Raw genomic sequence first — 26,757 nt, 5'->3', positions numbered from 1 at the left:
AAAAAAGGACAGACCTCTGGGCGGTCCTAGGTCAAGCTAGAGACACCATTGGCACATATGAGATGCAGGAAGTGAGGTAGAGAACAGCCTCAGGAGTTCTCTGGACTTCCTGTGAGGAAGGCTAGAGTTCAGTTCGAGGCTGGTGCTTGAGGTTGGAGGAGCCCCGCAGATTGCTTTCCTTCAGATTGATCACATGAGTGATAAGGACCAATCCCTTTCCCTGCCTTGTCTATCCAAGGCCTTAACGCTCACTTTGGCTCAGCCTGAGCCAGAGTGGTTCTGAGTTGAACTTCTTTCCTTCTTTCCCCTTTTCCTTCTCTCTCTTTCCCTCTCCCTCTAATACTTTCTTCCTCCTGTTATAATTAAAACACCATAAAAATTTGGCAGCTGACTTGAGTCTTTCATTTAGGAATTACATAAGTGAATTCCTCGGCGACCTTAAATTAATATATATCAGCCTTTTAAAGTGATTTCAATATCACAATAGTAAGGCCATTCTAGTGTGGAATCTCACCCTTCCCCTTTCAGAACTAGATAAATGGAAATGAAAAATAAATAAGAAAGAAGTAAAAGAAGTGAATGAAATGCTTGAAACTTAGAGTTAATATATATCTGGAGAAAACTGAACAGGGATAAAAAGGAATATATGTTCTTCTCAACAGTATATGATACATATAGAAAGATCGACCAGGGCATAGAAATATCACAAACAAATGCAGAAAAGCAGAAATAATAAATGCAATTTTTCATATCATGATGCAATAAAAATTATAATTAACAAGGGTCCATGGAAAGGCAAATTTAAAAATAATTGGAAGCCAAATAATCAAATTCTTCAAAACTAGTGGGTCAAAATAGAAAACATAGAAACAAGTATAGACTTCATTAAAGAGAATGACAATGAGGAGACAACATATCAAAACCTATGGGATACAACCAAAGCAGAACTCAGGGGGAAATTTATATCTCTGAGTGCCTATAGCAACAAAACTGAGAGGGAAGAGATCAATGAATTGGGGTTGCAACTTAAAAAATTAGAAAAAGGACAAATTTAAAATCCCTAGTAAGAACTAAATTGAAAATCCTAAGAATTAAAAGAGAATTTAATCAAATTAGAAGTGAGAGAACTATTAAACTAATAAATAAGACTAGGAGCTGGTACATTGAAAAAACAAATAAAATATATAAAGTACAGGTTAATCTAATTAAGAAAAGAAAGAAGAGAATTAAATTAATAGTATCAAAGATGAAAAGGGTAATCTCAACATTCACAAATAAAGAGGAAAGTAAGGTAATTATTAAGAACTATTTTGTCCAATTATATGGCAATAAATATGACAATCTTGGGGAAATGGGTGAATATTTACAAAAAAATAAAAACTGCTTAGATTAATAAAAGAGGAAATAGAATACTTAAATAACCCCTTCTCAGAAGAAGTAATTGAACAAGCCATCAAGGAACTTCCTAAGAAAAAATCCCCAAGGAAAGATGGATTCACAAGTGAATTCTATCAAACAGTTAAAGAACAGCTAATCCCAATACAATAAAAATTATTTGACAGAATTAGAAAAGGAGTCTTACCAAATTATTTTTATGACACAAATATTGTATGATTCCAAAGCCAGACAGACCAAAAACAGAGAAAGAAAACTACAGACCAATCTTCTTAATGAACATATATGCAAAAATCTTAAATAAAATAAATAGCAAAAAGACTACAGCAAGTTATCACAAGGATTATTCATTATGACCAGGCGGGATTTATACCAGGAATGCAAGGTGGTTTACATTAGGAAAACCATACACATAATTGACCTTTTCAATAATCAAAAGAACAGAAATCCAAGTTATCAATAAATGTAGAACAAACCTTTGACAAAATATAACATCAATTCCTATTGAAAACATTAGAAAGTAGAGGAATACAATTGTCATTCTCCAAAATAATAGACAGTATATATTTAACACCATCAGTAACTATCATCTGCAATGGGGACAAGTTAGAAGCCTTCCCAATAAGATAAGGAGTGAAGCAATGATGCCCATTATCACCTCTATTATGTAATATTGTACTAGAAATGCTAGCAGTAACAATTAGAGAAGAAAAAGAAATTGAAGGGATTAAAGAAAGCAATGAGGAAACTAAACTATCACTCTTTGCAGATGATATGATAGTCTACATAAAGAATTCTAGAAAATCAACTAAAAGGCTAATGGAAATAATTAACAACCTTAGCAAAGTTGCAGGGCACAAGATAAACCCACATAAAGTATCAACATGTCTATATATTTCCAACAAAATTCAGCAGCAGAAATTAGAAAGAGAAACTCCACTTAAAATCACTCTAGACAATATTAAATATTTAGGAATCCATTTGCCAAGACAAACACAGGAATTATATAAGCACAACTACAAAACACTTTTCACACAATTAAAACTATATCTAAATAACTGGAAAAAAATTGCTCATGGGTAGGATGAGCTAACATAATAGAAATGACAATCCTAACCAAATTAATTTACTTATTCAGTGCCATGCCTGTCAAACTACCAAAAATCTTTTTTATTGAATTAGAAAAAATTATAACAAAATTCATTTGGAAGAACAAAAGATCAAGAATATCAAGGGAAATGATGAAAAAAATGTGAAAGATGGGGACCTAGCAGTACCAGATCTTAAACTGTACTCTTAAGCAATGGTCATGAAAACAATATGGTACTGTCTAAGAGGCAATGGAATAGACTTGGGGTAAATGTCCTCAGCAAGCAAGTGTTTGATAAACCCAAAAATTGTAGCTCTGGGGACAAGAGACCACTCTAAAAAAACTGCTGGGAAAATTGGAAAACAGTATGGGAGATGGATCTAGATTGGATCTAGATCAGTATCTCACACCCTATGCCAAGATAAATTTAGAATGGGCAAATGACTTAAATATAAAAAAGGAAATTATAAGTAAATTAGGTGAACATAGAATAGTATAAGTGTTGGATCTACACAAAAGGCAAGAATTTATGGCCAGGCAAGAAATAGAGAATATTACAAAATGTAAAATGAATAATTTTGATTACATTAAATTAAAAATGTTGTGTACAAACAAAACCAATGAAGTCAAAATTAGAAGGGAATCAACAAATTGGGGAAAAATCTTTATAACAAAATCCTCTGACAAAGATCTAATTTCTCAAATATATAAGGAAGTAAATCAATTGTACAAAAAAAAATCAAGGCATTCCTAAATTGATAAATGAGCAAGGGACATGAATAGGCAGATTTCAGATAAAGAAATCAAAACTATTAATAAACACATGAAAAAGTGTTCTAAATATCTTATAATTAGAGAAATGTAAAACAACTCTGAGGTAGCCCCTCACACCTAATACATGGGCTAATATGACAGCAAAGGAAAGTAATAAATGTTGGAGAGGATGTGGCAAAATTGGGACATTAATGCATTGGTGGTGGAACTGTAAATTGATCCAACCATTCTGGAAGGCAATATGGAATTATGCCCAAAGGGCTTTAAAAGAATGCCTATCCTTTGATCCAGTCATACCATTGTTGGGTTTCTACCCCAAAGAGATAATAAGGAAAACGATTTGTATAAGAATAATCATAACTATGCTCTTTGTGGCGGCAAAAAAAAATTGGAAAATGAGGCGCTGCCCTCTGATTGGGCTGAACAAATTGTGGTATATGCTGGTGATGGAATGATTGTGCTCAAAGGAATAATGAACTGGAGGGATTCCATGTGAACTGGACCGACCTCCAGGAAGTGATGCAGAGCGAAAGGAGCAGAACCAGGAAAACATTGTACACAGAGATTGATACACTGTGACACAATTGAATGGAATGGACTTCTCTTCTACCAGCAATGCAATGATCCAGGTCAATTATGAGGGACTTATGAGAAAGAACACTATCCGCATCCAGAGAAAGAACTTTGGGAGTAGATACACAGAAGAAAAACATGTGCTAGTTTGATGAGGATATGATTGAGGATGTAGACTCTAAATGATCACTCTATTGCAAATATTAATAATATGGAAATAGGTCTTGATCAATGATACATGTAAAACCTAGTTGAATTTCTTATTGGCTACGGGGTGGAGTAGTGAGGGGAGGGAAAGAATATGAATCATGTAACTATGGGAAAATATTCCAAAATTAATAAATTAATTACATTGTAAAAAAGAAAGAAAACAGGCTCTCATCTGGAGTGACCGTTCATCCCTCAACACAAAGGAGATTTTTGAAAAATTTAACAGACAGCACTTATTCAACACAGCCCTACAAGAGGAGCTATTTATGTGGCCAAGCTTCATGTCTCTGTCAATCTAGAGGTGAGTCGATCAAGTCCTTGCCCCAGGGCTGGCCCTTGGAGGAGAGACTAGGAACCACCTGGGAATGGAATCTGGGGCCAGGAAACCCAACAGACAGTGCCAGTGCCAGCCACTGATTCCTCAAGATATCAGTCAACCGAAGAAGACGAAAACATACTCTGTGCCTCACACTACAAGGTAGCTTTACATCTCTCACAGTAAAAGACTTTAAGAGATGAAGCCTGTGCCAAGGATGATCTTGGATCATTTTCTTCTCTCCAAACCAAGCCTGAATTTTTGCTATCCAAACTTCAAGATCCACAATTTTGTTTATTTCTGCTCTCTCTATTTCATAACACACTGTCCTGTCTGAATCCCACCTTTTTTGAACTGAAAACATTGTGTAGCCCAATGCTAGTCTAATTGATTCCTTTTTATAAAATCCTTCATCTTTCATTTACAAGTAATTAAATTCTATGAAGCAAAAATAAGAAAACAAAAAAAAATTAGTTTGCATTGTTTACCAGTGCTAAGAAACTGAACTGTGTTGGCAAAGAGATAAGAGAACTGAGTTTTGGTCCTACAGATGCCATTAACTATCTATGCTGGGGAAAATGTTTCTCCTCTTGGGTCCCCTCTTTCTTCATCTGTAAAATGAGGGGCTTGTAGGAGTGATTTCTATGGCCCCTTTAAGCTCTAACATTCTAGGATCTAGGAAGAATGTGAAAATATTTCATCAGAAGGCATTGCTGGACCGAATCAAATTTTAACCAGATCCCAAATCATTCTGTCATTTGACTAAAACTCAGATGGGACTATAGCTCCCAACCCCCACTTTTATCAAGAAAAGAAAGAGCACAGGCCAGCATAAGGAAAGCTAATGATTTTGACAACGGGATGGAGAAGGAGGAGGGAATGGAGACATGGGGCATTTATTATTTTTTTCCTTCCTTTTCATCTTTCACAACAACCCAAGCTAGGGAGTGACAAGCAAATTGACATGCTGCTCAGAGGGCAAAAGATAAATGTTTGATGAATTAGCCATTGGTGGAAAAGTGATGGGCTTCATATGTGCATAATGGCCCAGCAGACTTACCATTCAGATTGCCTGCCAAGATAAGGAGTCATAATGAATGGGCCTTGCAAAGCCCTGGCCAGAAGAAAGTTCAATGTGAATAGTTTTAATAAACTTAATATTAAAAAGAATGAAGGTGGGATAGAGGAGAGGCTAGCACCTTGGAGAGGTCAAGATGGCTGGCTAATGAACAGCTCCAGGCTTGGTGATCTTTCATGGTTGAGCAATGTACCCAAATTAGAAGAGGCCAAGCACTGGTTTGCCTCTGGGTAATGCTTGTGTCCCCCAAAGTTAGGGTCAAAAAGGGAAAATAGTATTGATATTACTGATAAATTTTATGAACAGTTATACTCTCCCCATACTGATGAAAAATAATCCAATGAAGGCTGTCAATACAGTTTCCTTTCAGTTCCCCAAGTAAGGATAATACAAGAGATCCTTCCTCCTCCAGACCTTCCATGCTAGATAAGTCTCCACATTTTTCTTCTCTTCCTGGTTTCCTGATCACCTAAACCCACTTGCTAACTGTGATCTCAACACCATCTAGAGTATGTCATTTAAGTCCAATTGAGTCAACAAAATATCCTCTGTGTAACTTCTTCTCATATGATTGTTCTGCTATTTTACAAAAAGAAGAAGGGGAAGAGGCCTAAATCTAATCCTATAAGAAAAGTAAGCTAAGTGACCATGGACAAGATCATTCTTGGCCCCATTTACCTCTATAATGAAAGGGATGGCACAAGCGGTCTCTAAAGACCTTTCCAACTCTAGCTTGCTGCGACTTTAAGATGCTATGATGTTATCACAATTCCAAATTCCTCTTTATCCTCCATAAATATGGAACTACAAAGGAGCTCTGGTTGTCCGAGTATTCAAATATTCAACTTCTTGGTGTGGTTCACAGAGTCTATCCTCTATTTCAACAGAAATGACCATATGAAAGATGGAGATTTCCTTCCCCCTTCCATTTTTCATGCCTTGGGTTCAACTCATTACTAAACAGCTCAGGAAAGCTGGAGTTATTGGAGAAAGTAGTTTTATGAGCAAGTCTCTCTCTTTCTCTCTCTCTCTCTCTCTCTCTCTCTCTCTCTCTCTCTCTCTCTCTCTCTCTGTCTGTCTCTTTCTCTGTCTCTGTCTCTCTTTTCTGTCTCTCTCTGTCTCTGTCTATGTCTGTCTGTCTGTCTGTCTGTCTCCTCCCCCTCAGTCTCTCCCTCTCAGAAAGTGAGTGAGAGAGGAAGCCAAAGAGGTATGGCTCAGGAGTCTAGGGTGAATTATAGACTGCCGCTCAAGATTCACAGCTTTTCGTGGTAGGAGGTTAATATTCTCACATGTCATTAGGTCTGCTGGCTCTACTGATGGCTCATTGAATCAGGCAGCAAATTATTTCCTCATGCTACAGAGGACAGCACACTTCAAAGGGAGGGAGATGGGGTCAGGACGGCCCTCCAGTTCGATTAATGACTTGGGATCACCAGGGGTTGCCTATAAGTAAGAACGTGAATGAAGCTTTTGACAAAGCTAACTTTCTGAACAGCCTTGACTCAACCTTTTTCCCCATCCCATGATTCTAGTCCCCCCCAAATTCAGCCACCAAATTTTATTTTTATCCTTCAGTCCAAGTGTCTAGGTAAGGCCAATGACCAACTAGGTCTTTTGTTCCCCTTCCTTGGACTGCCCTTTCTCTAAGAATACATTCATCCTACAAGTTCAAGATAAATTTAACTTCATCCATGAGCCCTTCATTTACTAAACAATCGGATCCTCACTCACCTCCCATAGCATCATCCTTTTGATCACCTGATGGGAGTATACATTTCTTATCTTGACATTCAAGACTTTCCACACTCTAATACAAATTTAAATACCCTGACATTTCTTCCTCACACATATTGTGCCTCAGGAAAAGCAAGCTACACACTGTCCCCTAAAAGAATCCTATAATGTATTATTTGGAGTCTTTGCTTACACTGTTCCATCCAAGTAAATACCTTTCTGGCCATCTTTATCTAAATGTTAATATACTTTCAAGCACCAACTTGCATGGCATCTTCTTTATGCACCCTGCTCTTATTGTTGCAGCCAAAAGTGAGCTTTTTGTCCTATGAAATTGTATTGAATGGTGTGCTTCTCTTTTAAAATCTAATGTATTCTGTCCTGTGCTACATGTTTGTATCTACCATAACAGACTTAAGGGAGCTGTCAAGGAACATATCTTAGAATTAATTATAGATCCCCTATTTAGTCCCCAACTCTCTCATTTTGCACAATAGGAAACTGATATTACTAATGTTATACAGGGAAAAGAACACTTAAATTGGAGCCAGAAGATATGAGTTCAAATCTCATATTTGCTCCTTCATACCTTTGCTTTATGGGGCAAAGCATTTTCTCTCGCTTACCCTTGGTTCATCTAATCAGTAGAATGAAGGGGATGGACTTAACAGCAGCTCTAAATCTCATGCTGTGAGCCAAACTGGCATTCATCTTTGAAGCGTCTCTAAGTACCTTCACCCTCAAACACAGTAGGTACTTGAAAAACATTTGTTAAATTGACTTGAGATACCTCCTCTTATTGTTCTCTATTGGTTCCTGTATACAAATGTCTCCCCAACTAACCTTATAAGACCTTTTATGGCAAAACCTTATCTTGTACTTCTATGTGACACAGCTTCTAGGGATGTGGCCTAGGATCCAACAGGAATGCCATAAAAGTTGTTGACTAGCAGATATATTGTTTTGGATCTACACCCAAACCATAACCAGCCCATCCCTGAGGCTCATCTAGGAACCAAATACTCACAAACTGTTCTTGGCAGAGAGGATTCAAAACAAGGGACTAAACAACTTCTAAACAAAATTTTCTTTAGTTCTTTTTAGTCAGCCTCTAAAAAAAATTACCAAAAAAACCCTTTATATCCATATCAAATTTTAAATGTCAAGTCCAAAAGGAATGAAATGTTTAGAAGTGTCCCAAGAAGCACATACCCATCAGGTATCCTCAAAAGTCTTAGCATAATTTTAAGTTTTAATTGCTTTTGGCTCTAAGAGCTTAAAAGTGCCCTAAGAGTCTTGGGACGTTGTGTGTGTGTGTGAGAGAGAGAGAGAGAGAAAGAGAAAGAGAGACAGAGAGACAGAGAGAGAGAGACAGAGACAGAGACAGAGACAGAGACAGAGAAGAGAGAGACAGAGAGAGACAGAGAGACAGAGAGAGAGAGGAAGAGAGGAGAGAGACAGAGAGAGACAGAATGAGACAGAGACAGAGACAGAGACAGAGAGAGACAGAGACAGAGAGAGAGAGAGAGAGAGACAGAGAGACAGAGAGACAGAGAGAGAGAGAACATTAAGAGCCAGAAAGATCTATGACATTTAAGATCCCTCTGGCATGTCTTGGCTGTGTAACACTGAGAAAATCTCTCAATATCTCAGCATTTAGGGTGCTTCTCTAAATCTAAAAGTCATCAAGCTATATTGGTTAAAGATTTTATGCTTCTGAGGGAATGTCCCATGCCAAAAAAATCATGAATCTACTCTCTATCCCATGTGTTGGCAGGAGGAATATTTTAATTTTATCTTTGATATTACTAGGCAACTATTTGAGGGCAACCTTCCTTTTGGCACCATCTTATACTATGTCAGGAGGCATTTACTGATAGTATTCAGGAACTCTGTAATGATGACTAAAGGAATTTACAAGATTAATTTCACATCTTCCTATTATATCATTTGTAAGTAAGTGTACGTTGAAATGTTATACATAAACACATTATAAATTGTTGTTTATATGTACATTTTATATTTAAAAATATATACACATATCATATAGATATATATAGTTCTTTTAAACATACATAAATGAATATATAGGTGTTTATATCATAGGGATATAAATAATATAGATATATGTATAATATATTTTCTGTATATAATTATAATTCTACATATGTACATATACGTGTTTATAGGTGTACATGTATATATATGAATGAAATGTAATTTGATCTCCCCAACAACATGAAGAAGTAAGTAGCACACTATTATTCCCATTTTATAGAGGAGGAAACTGAAACCCAGACAGGGTAATAACATGCCAATTAGTAGCAGAGTTTAACATCCTAATCCAATCTAGAGCCCTCGTCTCTTGATTTCCAGTTCACTGTTCTTTCTACTACATGCAAAAATGCCTCTAACCTATGCCAACTTATATTTGACAAACTATGTCTACATCGCTATCCAGGATTTTCAAGAGACTAAGATGAAAAGTTCAGTAGCTATATTTTTTCCTTCACTTATTTTAAAGCTAAGAAACTAGGCTGGCTTCAGAGACAAGGTCCAGGTCAGTCAAACATTAAAATTTGAAGCAATCTGGGTCAGAAGCACTGTAAGGGCCATCTTGACACTGGAATGTTCTCTTGAACATTACTGCTTATTCAAAGAATCCCTGTTTCTTCATATATTTAAAATGTTTTTCTACTGCTCTTACTCCTTCCATCCGCTCATCTTGGTTTCTTAAAATCTAGAGTTTCCTCCAAAGTACAGACCTGGTTGTTGTTCAGTCATTTTTAGTCACGCTGGACTCTCTGTAACCCTATTTGGAATTTTCTTGAGAAAGATATTGGAGTAGTTTGTGATTTCCTTCTATAGGCCATTTTACAGATAAGGAAACTGAGGTAAACAGGATTAAATGCCTTGCCTAGGGTCACACAGGTACTAAGTATCTGAGCTTAGATTTGAACTCAGAAAGATGAGACTTCCTGACTCCAGGTCTAGCATTCTATCCACTGTACCACCTGGCTGCCCCATCTGGTGCCACCTTCTAAGACAGATATTCCCTCATCTTCCATTTGTTAGTGCTTTCTCTCTTGATATTATTTTGCATAATTTATGTGGTTTTATGTATATTGTACTTAGTTATCTTCACATATTTTCTATCCTCTCAAAAGTACAGAAGATCCTTAAGGCAAGGAAATATATTTTATCCTTTTTATAAAAACAAACAAACAAACCCTTACCTTCTATCTTAGATTCAATACTGTGTATTGGTTTCAAGGTAGAAGAGCAGTAAAAGTTAGATAATGGATATTGAGCTAGGAAGGGTCTGAGGTCAAATTTGAACCCAGGACCTCCCATCTCTAGGCTAGTTCTCTATCCACTGAGCCAGGTAGGTGCCCACATTTTTATCCTTCTGCCCCTAGTATTTAGCATCTGTCTTAGCCTAATAAGTGGGACTTAGAGTATATTTATTGTATTAAATGGAAAATCTTGCCCAGTTCTCAAATTGATCTCCAAGTGTCTCAGACATAGTTATTTAGGTTTATCCTTCTATCTTGAATTCTGCTCAATGGACTATCTCAAGCTCCTATAATTAATGTTATTTGTTTTTAATATATGAGCTGTGGTTAAGTAGAGCTTTTCTTTAAGTTATTCTCAGTTCTCCTACCTTATTGCTCTCACAATTATCTAGGTCTGATCTCTTCCTCAGCCTCCAGAAGTTTATAGCTAAATCTGGCTGGTCGAAATAGTGATCTAGAAAAACACCTCACTATGACAAGGAGAAAGGCACGGCTGTCAGTCTTCAGGAGGAGAGTAATGGAAGTTTCCTGGTTTCACAGGAGCAGATGAGATTGACAGGCTGTGTGACTTTGCCCGTCTCCAACGTCACTTGAAAAGAAAGTGACAGCAGGCAGACACATCAGGCAGAATGTGAGCTGTAGCCTTCTTGTTAGTGCTTTGGGGCTCTGCTCTCACTGGGGCTTGTTTGCACTGAGAGCCAGAGAGACCTGAACAGGGGGAGCTGCCCCGCAGGGAACAATCCTGTACCAGGTCAGAGAACAGATTTACACTCTTGTTTCTCCACCTCCACAACACTCCTCACCTGAATGGGTGGGGGGAAGAAAATCACATAGGGGGATACAATAGGTTACAGAGAGAGAGAGAGAGAGAGAGAGAGAGAGAGAGAGAGAGAGAGAGAGAGAGAGAGAGAGAGAAGCAAATAGAAAGATGATAGATTAAGTAGATTGATAGAGAATATGAGGAAGACATAAAAAAGAGAGGTGAAGTTTAGAAAAGAGATGTTAAATAGAAAGAAAAGAAAGAGGATAGATAGAAAGGAAAGAGATAATAGATTAAATTGATAGGTAGATAAAATGAATCGATAGATAAAAAGAAAGAAAAGAGATGATAGAAATACAGAAAGAAATGGAGTATAGGGGATAGATAGAAAGAAATATAGAAGAGACAAATTAGAAAAAAGCAGATATATAGATAGATAGAAGAGAGAGTAGATTGATAGATAGAGATATTAAAAAGAAAAGAGAGAAGATAGGTAGGTAGATAGAAAGAGGATAGATAAAAAGATTATTAGAAAAGATAGAAAAGAGAATAGATAGAAAGAAAAGAGAGGACAGGAGAAATATAGAAAGTAAAGAGGATAGAAATATAGAAAAAGAATGGATAAGCAGAAAGTAGAAGATAGAAAAGAGAATAGAAAGAAAAAAGAGAGGACATAAATAAATAGAAAAAAAGAGAATAAGTATAGGAAAGAGAAGAGAGAGCATAGAGAGAGGCATACAGAAAAGAGAGAGGATTGAAATATAGAAAAGAGAAGAAAGAAAGGACAAAATAAAGAGAAAGTAGATGGAAATATATGAATGGTATAAAAGAGAAGATGGATAGATAGGTAGATAGATAGATAGATAGATAGATAGATAGATAGATAGATAGATAGATAGATAGATCCTGCCTTCAAAGGGCTTCCATTTTAATGAGGGAAGATAATAGAACAAAGGGAACTGGAAGGATGGGTGACAGAAGAGAACCCACTCAGGGGAAAGGCTATAAGTGAGGAAGTGGAAAGGAATCCAGAAAGTCAAATCAAGAATGGGGCTGCTAATACCACTAGTATCTACCTCATAAGATTGTTGTGGGGCTTCAATAAGATAATACATGTGAAGGCTTTTGAAAACCTAAAAATGTTACAGTTGATTTTTATTATGGATAATAGTAATAACAACTCAGGAGAAGATTGAAATGAAAAGCATTATCTCTATTGATAAAAAACACGTTGCTTCCTAATGTAGATCATTCCCTTTTTACCTTACATTGAGTTAAATATGTCTCCCAATTGTTCTTAGTTTGCCAAACCACACATTCTAATACCCTGTTTCATGTGAAAATACTTCAAATATTTGAAGACATAGATTGTGTGATAGATTTTACCTTATCTCTTTTCTTCTCTAGGTTAACATTCTCCAGTGCATTTACCTAATCCTTGGATAGCATGGCATTAAGTTGTTGGTAGCCTTACTCTAGGCATTTTCCAGATCAAAGCATTGAAACAACATATATTTATTGGGCAGCCATAAGGATAAATGCAAAAAAGACCCCTTAACTCTCATATACTATGGTTTCAAATATAAGGCATGGTTTTCTTCTTTCAATGATGTTTCCATCTAGTTCAGGAAACAAGACTGACATACATGAAAACTGACAGAAACTTAAAGAAAGAAAAGAATTAAAGGATAAGGAATCCAACTCAGAAAACCAAATGTAGGAGTTTGCCTTTCAAAATCAATAATATTCATGATGGAGTGCCAGGGGCCATTTTGGTATCAAAATGCGTACCACAGCCATTATTGTTAGTGCAGTTAGTACTAAGAAAGAAATGCTAGGCTTCTTAGGAATTTGAAGGCAAGGCATATCCTCATATATTCATTATTATTAGCTGCATACTCATTAAGTGACAAGGCTGTTCCATGACTCTCTTCTAACTAGAGTGAGTGAAAGGTGAATTCTTGGACACAGAATACTATATTCTTCAAAAGCAAACAATAAGAGATCAGAAAATTTGGAAGTACAAATGGTATAATATTCCAATAATGCAGAAAATAGATTCCTAGAAAACTTTTCTAAAATAGAACTCTGAATCAAGAAGTAAAAATATACTGATCAAACTGTCACAAAACCTATGCACCTTGGTCTACTGAGGAAATCAGAGGCATTCTTACTGAAATTTATTAACACATGGGTCACCCTTTGATCCAACCATACCACTGCTGGATTTGTACGCCAAATAGATAATAAGGAAAAAGATCTGTATAAGAATAATCATAGCTGTGCTCTTTATGGCGGCAAAAAAAAAAAGATTGGAAAATGTGAATTTCAAAAATACTCAACCCTGTTCAAACCATTCTTTAGAGGATGGGATTTGGCTATTTCCTGATCAATAACAATAGAGATACTTGGAATGACAGAATCAGGTCTTAGAAACTACAATCTCCACCTTACTCAGGGTAACAAGATTTAGGAAGGACTTCAGCAAAGCTCAAGATTTAATTATTTGAGAATATGGCCTTCAACAGACACGTGCAAAGGGGACAGACCTCTGGGCGGTCCTGGGTGAAGCTAGAGCCACCATTGGCACAGGTGAGACACAGGAAGTGAGGTAGAGGACAGCTAAGGAGGGCTTCCTTCTTCCTGTGTGGAGGAGAGGTGGTGGTTGGAGCCTGGTGCTTGGAGTGGAGGCCCTCAGACTGTTTCTCCATTTTGGTTATGTGAGTGGTAGGGACTAATCTCTTTTCTTTGCCCCGGCTATCCAAGGCCTTGGGCCTTTGGCCCAGCCTAAGCAGAGGGGTATTTAAGCCCTATTCTCTTCTCCCCCTTTTTCCCTCTCTCTCTCTTTCCCTCTAATACTTTTCTTCCTCCTGTTTGTAATTAAAACTCCATAAAAGGTTGACTGTGGACTTAAGTTTTCATTTAGGAATTACATAGCTGAATTCCTTGGCGACCTTAAATTAATATATATCAGTCTTTTAAAGTGATTTCCATACCACAAAAATGAGGGGTTGCCCTCGGATTGGGGAATGGCTGAACAAATTGTGGTATATGTTGGTGATGGAATACTATTGTGCTCAAAGGAATAATAAAGTGGAGGAATTCCATGGAGACTGGAACGACCTCCAGGAAGTGATGCAGAGCGAGAGGAGCAGAACCAGGAGAACATTGTACACAGAGACGGATACACTGTGGTACAATCAAATGTAATGGACTTCTCTACTAGTAGCAATGCTATGACCCAGGACAATTTGGAGGGACTTATGAGAAAGAACACTATCCACATACAGAGGAAGAACTGTGGGAGTAGAAACACAAAAGGAAAACAACTGCTTGATCACATGGGTTGATGGGATACGATTGGGGATATAGACTCTAAATTATCACCCTAGTGCAAATATCAATAATATAGAAATAGGACTTGATCAATGAAACATGTAAAACCCAGTGGAATTGTGCATAGGCTATGGGAGGGGCTTGGGGGTAATGGAGGGAAAGAACATGATTCTTGTAACCATGGGAAAATATTCTAAATTAACTAATTAAATAAAATTTTCCAAAAAATATAACACATGGGTCTCAGTTTGTCTATCTGACTTCTTGACCAACATGTCCCTTGCCCATTTATCAATTGGAGAATGGCTTGGTTTTTGTACAATTGATTTAGCTCTTTATAAATTTGAGTAATTAAACCTTTGTCAGAGGTTTCTATGAAGATTTTTTCCCAATTTGTTGTTTCCCTTATGATTTTAGTTACATTGGTTTTGTTTGTACAAAAGCTTTTTAATTTGATGTAGTCAAAATTATTTATTTTACATTTTGTGATTCTTTCTATATCTTGCTTGGTTTTAAAGCCTTTCCCCTCCCAAAGGTCTGACATGTATACTATTCTGTGTTTACCCAATTTACTTATGGTTTCCTTCTTTATGTTTAAGTCATTCACCCATTTTGAATTTATCTTGGTGTAGGGTGTGAGGTGTTTTTTTTTTTTTTATTAAAACCCTTACCTTCCATCTTGTGGTCAATACTGTGTAAGTCATAAGGAGCCAACACAAAAACAATAGAGAAAAGGGATAACCAGTGACCTAATAGGACAGGAGAAAGAAGGGAAGCAGCAAAAAACAAGTAAACAAACAAATAAAAAAACCCTAAAAAGCAGACAGACATAGTGAAATATTAGGGTGTAGCTATTTATTGGAGGAGGCAAAGAACTAGAACAGTGACCCTGCTCTCAAGAACAATCTTGCTGATTATGATGTGTAAATTGCTGACATAAATGTGCAAAAATTATAATTGCAATGCAAGATTTAAATAATAATTCAAGTCAATAAGAGAGATATCTCAAAGTAGGGCAGAATTCCCACCAGAATACTATAAATGGTCTAGGAATTTACAGGCAAGGGAGATTACTTTGAGCTGGAGGAGAACCATTGAGAAGAAAGAAAAGATTTGACCTGGGTCTTAAAAAATGGAGAAGGAAAAAAATGAAGAAGAATTCAATATCACTGATAAGAGCACTGGTCTCAGTGTATGGGAGATCTGGGTAAAAATTTTGCCTCTGCTACATTCTTGCTGTAAGTCTCTTATGTTTCTTGCTGCATGGCATTTATTCTCTCAGCATTCTAGATGACTCTCAAAGATTCTAAGTTGAAGAGTAGGTGCTGACTTGAATTCACAGAGTGAATTTTCTTACCCAGGAGTTCCCTCTATGAATGAAGTTATTTGTCTAGTCCCTATTCCTGTCACTTAAAATGTTAAATAATATTTAGCATGTTCTGTGTTTAAAAAAAGCCTAGAAATGCAAGATACATTTAAGCAAGACATAGATATAGATATATAAATTTCATGGAGGATCTATAGAATAACATGAGCAACAATCAATCTCCCTTCCAACATATGGCTGGTCTGAGAGTCATACTAATCTAGGGAATTCTTACATCATGAGACTATTGATATATGGTAGTATGCCCATACTTAAATGTATGTTTTTCAATAATATGGAAAATGTATTTTTCGTTGATGTATTCATCAGTGAGGTGCTGCTAGATGGTCATACTCAAGAAATCCATGCCTTCTTACTTATAACTAATCCCAAATGTGCCAACCCAGCACTACCACTCTGTCCAATTATGAGAACAGATAGGTTTCCACTCTGGTCCAAACATGATGGGGAGAAAGGAGACAGGAAGAAGCTGGAGCTAAGTCTTCAATTTCCCATAGGGCATTGAACTATGTACCAGGAGTAGTAAGGTTAGAAAAAGCCTTATTTTCCCTTTTTCTGTTCTGGGAAAGGCATAGTAATGGCTCAAATCTTTAGACTCTGCCTGATGAGAAAGGATTAGCTCAAAGTGATTATGCTAGGGTCTAGTTTCAGGTAGTCTGATCCTAGAAGCTAACTAGCCTCCATGATATCCTTTTTTCTTTTGAGATTTTGTGCCAATTCTTAAGAATAAGGGCTGTGAATCGGTTTGAAGAATTTCCAAATATTTCAGATGTCTGCTGGTATATTACTATAGTACAGGTCAATCCCATCAATGTCTCAGTGGCAATCACATTTTAATGGGATGGGGGTCTATACCTACCCAGAGAAGACAGCCATAAAGGAGGAACAACCCCCCCTCCCCAAGATTCGCATTTGTGTTTAACAAGGGCAGAATTAAATATAACAGAAAGAAGGAAAGAATGTAAGTTTTTTGAGAGCAGATAATATCTTTACTTTTGTTAGTACAGGTATCCCTTCCACATGCCAATTTTCCCCATTGTGGTAAGAAATAAAACAATAGAGGGCAGTGTAGTGGCTCAGTGATTGAGAGTCAGGCCCAGAGTTCCTGGGTTCAAATCTGGCCTCAGACACTTTTAGCTGTGTGACCCTGAGCAGATCACTTAAATCAGCCTTGCCCTTGCTGCTCCTTTTTGTTAGAACCAATATACAACATTGATTCTAAGACAGAAGGTAAGGGTTTAAAAAAGGAAGGGAATTAAATGAAAATTGGGGGGGGGGGGTTGTGGAAGTCACAGACAACACAGGAAACGTTTAGAAATTCAAAATGCATAAAATATATCTATAGTATTATATAATAGCAACCTGTTTTATAAATAAAAGATTAAACTTTGAAAGAAGACTATAAAAACTAGCAGCTAACACACAAAGGCTAAAAATGTTAACACTGTCCTATGTATAGTCTATGACCAAATATTTAACCCAAATTTTACAATAAGATACTGTAAACACCCCATAAAAGAAAAAAGAAAAAGTTCAAATGTCTCTGTCATGAAGGGAAGGCCAAAAAATTTTATGCAGATTTTCAGATTGTGAGGAAACCCTCTGCAATGTGTAAGGGATACCTCTATTTCTTTCGCAGAACTTTGCATCATGCCAGATACATGGTATGAACTTAATAAATGCTTATTGACTTGACTTGCCTTGAAGAGGAGAAAAGAAAGGAAGAACTAGAAATCTCAAATTGCCTTGCCCTTTTTCGGACCCTTGGCTGCTTGACCGTCAAAGAGAGGGGCAGCTGCTCTCCCTCTCTCCCCTCTGGTTCCCTGGTTATTGTATTTTTTAAGTCAGAGGAACCGAGATGTCTTTACCCCAATGGTCCCAGCCAAGCTCCACCCAACCATTGAACTCCATTAAGTTTGTTCACCTGCCCCATGCAGACAGAAGGACTCACCAGGCCCTTGGAAGATCCATTCCAATATTGATAACAAGAGCAACCATAATCATTTAATTTAGAATTTAATTTTTCTTGATGGAAGAAAAGACAATATTTGGAAGAACCAGGGATTATAGGGAGTCAGGATATTCATCCTCAGCTTGCCCACCCACCTTTCACTCCAGGAGATAACTGTACTTTGGCCTGGTGGAGGAGGGTTAAAATTAAGTGCCCCCCAAATTAAATCATCTTATTATGTAAATGGAACTAGGCCTCAGGCTCCTGCAGTAAAGAAGGGATTAAGGCTTCAACCACCTGGGCAGGCATTCTCCTGGGTCCCATCACCACCCCCTTGCTCGTTTTTATAGCCAACAGATTAAAATGCGAGAGTGGCAATCTTTGATCTTTCACTTGCTGACACAAATCCTTTCAAGCCTCCAACGTTTTCTGCTGAGGTAATTAGTACTAATTAAAAGGTTTCCAACAGCCTTTCTTCCAGTTTTTTTTTCTCCTCTCCCTGTCCCCCACTTCCCCCCGAAGAAATTGCTTTTACAAGTGCCCTCTATTCCTGAAACACAGGCATCTCTCACTTTCTTTATCTGACTTGGGCAGATTGAGTAGATTAGTGACTCCATTATTCCCAACACAAAGCCAGACAACAGGTTTTGTTTTGTTTTGTTTTATTTTAAACTATCTCTCCTGACCTGTTGAGGGTTCAGGGTTTATATTCAGAAGCAACTGCATCAGCTTGTATGAAAAGACAGTCCAATTATGCCCTAGGAAACTGAGTGGCTGCTTCTCCCTGGGTAAGAAAGGGGATCATTTAATGGTGAAGTATTTCCCCTCCAAACTGACAGGCACATCTTGCCTTGCTGAGCAGACCCACAAGTTGCCCTTCTCTGGGCAACTTGGGGAGGTGAGGGGCTGGGGGAAGGAATCAAGGCGCTATATAGAAATATATTCTAAAAGGTGAAGGGGAGGAGATTTTTTTTTTCTTAATAAAGTTGTTGTTGTTGTTTTAAATCCAATTGGGCTCAAAGAATTAGGAATGGGAATAAAAATTGGAAGCCAAAGATGAAAATTTACAAATCCATTAAAAATGGAATCTTCCCTCCATACTTTTTTTTTTCTTCTTCTCCATTGGTTTTTAAATTTACAGAGAAGTAGAAAAGAGTTCGGGCCAGCTAGATGGCACAGTAGGTTTGGAGTCAAGAAGAGTTAACTTTCTGAGTTCAAATCTGGTCTCAGACACTTTACTAGCTGTGTAACCCTGGGCATGTCACTTGACCCTGTTTGCCTTGGTTTCCTCATCTGTAAAATGAGCTGGAGAGGGAAATGGCAAATCACTCCAGTATCTTTGCCAAGAAAACCCCAAATGACATAATGAAGTCAGATACAACTGAAAAATGACTGAACAACAACAGGAAAAGGTTAGATTTTAGGAACAGGCAGAAGCTCACTTAGCTGAGCAGTGACTCAGAGTTCTGCTTTGGGGAATCAATGATCTGTAACTCAATGGTTCTTAAGATATGTAAAAAATAGACTCGAATACAGGACTACAATCCCCACAAGCTTTTGCTCCACTTCCCCAGAATGCCTTGTAATCTCACCTGGGCTGAGATGGAGAAGGGCTTTAAGCTGATTCAAAGGCTTTTGAGGTCTCGCTTGGCTCTCTTTTGGACTTCCATTTTGGAGCAGATGCATCTCTTCTGTGATGTGAGGTTTTCTGGCCTAGGCCTCTGGCCTAGGCACATGTTTTTTCTTCCTCTGTATATTCTTTAATCTTTAACCTTTAATAAACCTCTAAAAAATATAATACTCCTTGCAGAGAGAAACTAATTTCTACCTGCCTCAGTCTCCCCGTCTCCCCTAAATTTTAATCTTTACAGATAGGATCCATGGATCCTTCCTTGTGGAGATATTTCAAGAACTCCATCAACTTGAATGGGAAAATTACAAATTTATTTCAATATAAGTATTCTCCTTTGTAATTATGCATTTTTATGTTATGCATTTAAAAATATTATTCTGAGAAGAATCATAGATTTCACCAGACTGCCAAGGCACAAAAAATGTGTTACCCTTCTTTATAGATTCAGTTTCTCCATCTGTAAAATGAAACAATTAACCATGATGCCTTTTAGAGTTCCTTCTAGCTCTCAGTCTATCATCTCCACCTATTTATCCAAGCTTATTAGCATTACTCCTCTCCATACCTACAACCCAGACAAAGCAATCATCTTGCTCTTCCTTAAACTCATCTCTACAGCTTTCTCTGGTCTCCAGACTATTGCACTTTTTACTCACCTTTGCCTTTAAGAACCCCTAATTGTCTTCAAAGTTCAATTCAAAAGCCAACTTCTCTAATACACCTTTCTAGATCCCCATCGCCACAAGCTGTTCCCCCCAAATTGCCTTGAATTTATTTTGTATACACATTTAATAGCTCAAAACTTAATTATATACTTAATCAATTAATAAACATTTATTAAGAGCCCACCTTGTACCAGGAACTATAGTTAGCGCTTGTTGATTCCTCTTAAAGAATGTAAACTCCTTAAGGGCAGAGATTTTTTCATTTTGGTTTTGTGTCCCCAGCATCCAGAAGGGTACTTGGGCATAGAACTTACTGATTTCTAAATACTAGAACTAGTACTAAGTGAAGCTGAGAGTGTGATCGTAGGTCATCAGACATGGAGAGGGTCTTGGAGAGATCACCTAATACAACCTAATTATTTTACAGATGAGAAAATGGATAATTAAGAGAGATAATCTGACTTTCATAAGGTAGAAACAACAGCAGTTGAATGCAGGGATTCTTATTCTAAATAAATTGTTCTTTTTATACCATATTGCCTGGGAATTTCTTCAACTTTACTTTAGAAACTCTATCAAGAAAGCTAGTATGGATGAATAACAACAAGGAGAAATACCATTCCTTTGGCACTCTATGCAGTTAGAAAACAGTAGAAGCTTCCCAGATATATTTAGGAGCAAAATAAGGATGCTCTCTTTCTGCACTGATATTTGGCATAATTGTATAAATGTTAATACTAGTGATAAGACATGGGAAAGAAATCAAAAGGCATAAAGAGCTAAATTGGAATCAAATCTAATCCTATTTGCTAATTTCAAGAATATTTATCTAAAAATTCTGAAAAATGAAAAAAAATGAATCAATAGTTTCAGGAAAGTGGAAAGATACAAAATAAAACTGCAAAATCAACTAGCTAGGTGACACACTTTGGCAAAGACTTAGTTGTTACATGGCTTGGTTTCTTCATCTGTCAAAGCAGGGAAACTCAGTGATTTTGAGATTCCGTCTTAGGCTTATAAGGTTAATAGTAATTTTTAAAAGTCAAGAAGGAAATGATAGAAATGGAAGTCTTAGTAAAAATAACACTAATGCAGACAAATCTGGGAATCAATCTACATAAGTATGCTGAAGATATGCACAAATAACATTGTAAAATATTTCATAAAGAAATAAATAACTGAAATAACTGGAGAGATATTTAGTGCTCATGAATAGGCCATGCCAATATAATAAAAACAGTGATACTGCCTAAACTGATTGATACATTTAATGCTATTCTAATTAAACTATCAAGGGGAAACTTTATAGAGCTTTTTATTAATTTTTTTTTACAAAATGCAGTCAAGTTAAACTAATTGGCATTTATTAAATCCCTATCATATACCAGGCACTCTAATAAGTGCTGAAAGAACAGAAGATATAGAATATCGAAGAAAATAACAACAAAAGGTAAGAATCTTCTTGACCTCAAATTTTAAGAGTAAACATTAAAATTTTTTGGTATCAGGTAAAAAGCAAAAAAAGTAGATAAATGGAATGATCTCAAGAATGAAGAATTAGAAAGAATTTATTTTAGTACCTCAGGTTCAATAAACTTGAGAACATAAATTTCTTGGGGTAGAATTCTCTACTTGATTTTTTTTTAATTGCTGGGAAAAGAGGAAAGGAACTTGGGGGAAATGAGTTTAGACCACTATTTTAAACCTTATCCTCAGCAACTTGATAATGGTGTGACCTTTGCTGGTTATTCAACATCCTCAGTTTCCTCATCTATAAAATTATGGGTTTGGATTAGATTTTCTAAATTCCTTCAAGTTCTGAATATGATCCTGAAATTAAAGTTACAAAGATTGGCTCCAAATAAAACAAATGAGAATGTGCCTCTCTCTCCTTCCTTTGCAGACATGAAGAATTATGGGTGCTGAACACTACATACAATGTCAGACTTGGATGATGTGTGGCTTAGTTTTACTCAGCTTTTTTTAAGTTTTCTGAGATAGAGAAGGGGGATATATTGGGAAATGGAAGTGTATCCAAATAAAGACATTCCTTTTAAAACAGGCAATAATTTAAGTAATTTTAAAATAATAATTTAATTTGTGAGTAGACATGGAGATAGAGAGATGGTTCATTTTTTTTTTTGCCCTCATCCCATCTGCCCTCTAGCATAAAAGTCTCCTGAAGTTTTGTGCAGGTTAATTGTTAGTGAAATAGAAAAAAAAAAAGGCAAACTCTTTGACTCTAACCAGTTAGGCATCTTTCTTCTGAGGCAATGTGGAATAAGTAGCCAGAGCACTGTACTGGCGTAAGAAAGATCTCAGTTCAGATTCTACATCAGTCACTAACTAGTTGTGTGGTACTTAGTATTTTAGGCACTTAGTTATTCCAGAACTCACCTACTTCCTTTGTAAAACAAAGGGGCGAGACTCAATGGTTTGAAGGTTCCTCTGAGCCCTAAATGTAAGATCCTGCACAGAAGGCTACCTTTTCAGCCCATCTACTCTACTTCTTATTTCTACCTGCTGCCTTTACCCAACTCCTAGTTAGCTCTGCCATCCAGCAGTATGAGAAATGGAAGAGGAAAGGATGTCCACTAGGCATTTCTCATAGATTGGAACTCCATTTTTTTGTTGTTACTTTTGGAAGATTTTATTTCATTCTGTGCTTTTGGAGTGGGGGACACCTACCCTAAAATGTTCATATCCCCCTTGGGTTCTCTCTTCTCTCTTAGCTTACTCTCTTAAGGCTTTTTTTTAACCCTTCCTTTCTGTCCCCTGTGGGCAGCTAGGAAGCCAAAGTAGATAGAGTGCTGGACCTAGAGTTAGGAAGACTCATCTTCCTGAGTTCAAATCTGGTCTCAAGACACTTATAAATGGGTGACCCTGGGCAAGCCACTTAGCCTTGCTTGCCTCAGTTTCCTCATCTGTAAAATAAGCTGGAGAAGGAAATGGCAAACCATTCAAGTAACTTTGTCAAGAAAACCTCAAATGGGGTCACAAAGAATCAGAAACAACTAAAAAAAAAAACAATCGAATCTATCCTCTGGCACTTTTGGCAAAGGAAATTATGGAAAGGGATGAGATTTTCAGACTAGAGTAACAATTCCTTAAAGCTTTATGGTCATTTTCTAAGTCTTGTCAGAATTTCTGTATCCACATTATCTCATTTGGCCTCAATAGTTCTGTTAGTCCCTTTTGACAGATAAGGTAACTGAGCCTCAAATGAGTCAGGTTTTCAAAGCTAAGTTAGTGGTAGAGAGGGTATGAGAAAATAAATCTGATTGCTGAGATATTACATTAAGCAAACTTTATCCCCAAGAAGAAATACAGGAAGGCACTTTCCTTTGCTCTGCCATCTTTGTGGAAGTGGGGGACTATGGATATTGAATGTTGCATATGTCAGGCTGTTTTTGATAGATTGCCTAGTTTTACTAAGCTATTTTCCACTCTTTTTAAAATTCTTGGTTGTAATAGATGGCTTTGTGGGACAGAAAGGAGGAGGAGGAAGAATTTATTGGGAAATGTAGGCGACATAAAAACAAAAGCTATCAATAAAAATTTATTTTTAAAAACAAGTGGGAGAGACTTTTAGTCTAGACACAGAGAGGGCTCTAATAAGGAAGGGATAATGAATTGCACGCTTCATCCCTTAAGTACCCTCCAACCCAGCTATTCTGTGGCCTTCACACTGAAACATCCCTCTGCCATGCTGCCCCCACAGCCTCCTCCCTTCTTCCATTAGTGCATTCCACTGAAAAACTCCTTTTGGGAAGGGACCCAGGCTAGCCAACCTTCATTCCCCTCCTAGCTCCCTAGCTCTGTTTCTAGTCATTGGGTTTTTCTTCCTTGAGAGAGAAAGAGAAAGGGGGCAAGGGAAGGGAGAGAGAGAGAGACAGAGAGAGAGAGAGAGAGAGAAAGACAGAGAGACAGAGAGACAGAAAGACAGAGAGAGAGAGAGAGAGAGAGAGAGAAAGAGACAGAGAGAGAGACAGAGAGAGAGACAGAGACAGACAGAGACAGACAGACAGACAGACAGAGACAGAGAGACAGAGAGAGAGACAGAGAGAGAGACAGAGACGGAGAGAGACAGAGACAGAGTCAGAGAGAGAGAGAGACAGAGAGAGTGGTTTGGCATGGTAGAAGTGGAAATACTGGAATCATTTTCACCTGCACCGGAGAAATAGATGGAAACAAATATCTATCCCCTAAAAAAAAACAAAAACCTAAACATACTTCCACTTTGATCTATTCCACCTCAAGTTCCAAATGAAGAGATAGGAGAATCCCTTGGGATCAGCATGGAATGGCAAGAAGTGTCTTGGATTTAAGAGACAGGAGATCTGAGTTCAAATGCTAGCTCAGCTAAGTATCTTCTGCCTAGATTTTTCCATGCCTCAGTTTCTCATCTGAAAAACAAGGGAATTGGAATAGATCCATTCTAAAGACTCTAATCCTCACTCACCTGACAGAAAAGGGGCACGGAGCCTGATACTATTTCATTTTCCTTCTTAATAGAAGAATGATTTTTTTCTCCCATGGGATTCCTGTAAAATCAAAAGCAATGAGGGCCTTCTCCTTGCCCACTTCTCTCAAGTGGGCTCAAATCAGTCAGGCTAGCCCTACAGTAAGAGTTCCAAATGCAGCCAGAGGTCGTGGAGGAGGGGAATTGGCTGAGTAGATGATTTTGGTCGTCTGCTGCTAAGAAATAATTATAACCAAGAGTGGAGGGTAGAGTAAGGGGGGGGGAGGAAATTACTTTTGAAAATTATGAAAAATACCTTGACGGCATCTCTTTGAGACTCACATTTAGCTCTCGGAAAAATTCTGCCAAAGGGTGCATTATGACAGGGGAAAGATGAAGTGAGGGGGGGAGGCTTAAGGGAGGGGGGGAGCGAAGAGGCAGCCGTCTGTCAGAACTGATGACTCCGCAGCTGAATATTCAGACTGGAATATTTACTGAGCCCATTCAGGGAGGAAGCTAGAAATGAAGAGCATCGAAGGCAAACAGTCTGGCCAGAATGACCACAGAGAGACAAATGGAAAAGCTGACCAGGGGCCTCAGACCACCAAGAAGTTAACACTAGGCTGCACTCATGCTGGGGATGCCCTTAGTTTTGTCCATTCATTTGGAGAGGCCTGATTGTAATGGAACCCAGCACAGACAGGCTGCTCAAGATCCCGGACTCAGACTGGGTGTTAATGGTCACTGACCCAGACTGAGTACTAACAGCCCCTAACCCAGGCTGGGCAGAAGGACATTCCAATCACACCAAGTCTGCAAAACTCTGGGGAAGCCATCAAAACTAGCTGGCATTCAGAGATGTCATCAAATTCAGGTCAACCCATCTTTTCTTTACTTGAAACTAAAGCATCCCCTCTGACCCAAACTGCTTGATCAATGGGAAGTGAGAGATAGTCTTCTATGAAGGTTAGAGGAAGTAAGAGAGAGCAAGGATGACAGAGACAGAGGAAGAGAAAGAGAGAAAGGATGAGAGAGAGGGAGAGAGAGTAGGGGGGGAATAGGATGAGAGAGAGAAAAGAAAGAAAAGAGACAGAGAGGGAGGTATAGAAAGATAGGATTAGAGAGAAAGAGACAGGAAGAGACAAAGAGGGAGGGAGAAAGAATGAAGGTTAGAGAGAGTGAGAGAGAGCAAGGATGAGAGAGAGAGAGAGAGCAAGGATGAGAGAGAGAGAGAGAGAGAGAGAGAGAGAGAGAGAAAGAGAGAGAGAGAGAGAGTGGGGGGGGAATAGGATGAGAGAAAATAGAAAAGAGACAGAGAGGGAGATATAGAAAGATAGGATTAGAGAGAAAGAGACAGGAAGAGACAAAGAGGGAGGGAGAAAGAATGAAGGTTAGAGAGAGAGCAAGGATGAGAGAGAGAGAGGGGGGGGGGAATAGGATGAGAGAGAGAGAAAAGAGAAAGAAAAGAGAGGGAGGTATAGAAAGATAGAGAGGATTAGAGAGACAGGAAGAGACAAAGAGGGAGGGAGAAAGAATGAAGGTTAGAGAGAGAGCAAGAGTAAGGATAATAGAGATAGAGAAAGGATATGAGAGAGAAAGAGAGAGAGAGAGAGCAAGGATGAGAGAGAGAGAGAGAGACAGAGTGAGAGAGTGAGAGAGAGGGAGGGAGGGAGAGAGAGTTAGAGAAAATGCTCAGAACTTGGACTTTTTAAAAAGGAAGAGGAATTTTTTCCAACTTAAAACATTTCCCCTTGTGTTTGTTAATGGTGGTGGTGATGGTGGCAGTGGTGGTGGTGTTGATGTGTGTGTGTGTGTGTGTGTGTGTGTGTGTGTGTGTGTGTGTTGGGGGATGGGTCATGAAGAATCCACTTTAATGTAACTAAAACCAGTGACAAATATTTGGAGGTTAGATGGGATGGATGATAAGCACTGTGGAGTCAATTCAGCACTCTCACTAATAACCAGGGTGCTTTCCTCACAAAGTGTTGATTAACAGTTTCTTACAGACCTGTTAATTTAGTTGCTTCTGAAGAGAAGGGGGCAGAGAAAGCTGGAAACCTCAGTGGCCCCCACATACTGGTGCCATGGGAAAGCCAG

The 26,757-nt window shown here is 37.9% G+C and overlaps 1 protein-coding gene across 1 annotated transcript in view; it reads right to left on the bottom strand.

The window, feature by feature from the left end:
* Positions 1–25,038, bottom strand: part of LRMDA (leucine rich melanocyte differentiation associated) — a 645,209-nt gene extending 620,171 nt beyond the window's left edge. Inside the window, exon 1 of the mRNA XM_056815370.1 lies at positions 24,977–25,038. Within this exon, the coding sequence (XP_056671348.1) occupies positions 24,977–25,038 (62 nt within the window). The remainder of the gene's footprint in view (positions 1–24,976) is intronic.
* Between the last annotated feature and the right edge of the window lie 1,719 nt (positions 25,039–26,757).

Source organism: Monodelphis domestica, chromosome 1 (assembly GCF_027887165.1).
Source record: "Monodelphis domestica isolate mMonDom1 chromosome 1, mMonDom1.pri, whole genome shotgun sequence".
NCBI lineage: Eukaryota > Metazoa > Chordata > Mammalia > Didelphimorphia > Didelphidae > Monodelphis > Monodelphis domestica.
This window is presented reverse-complemented; position numbering and strand designations above follow the sequence as displayed.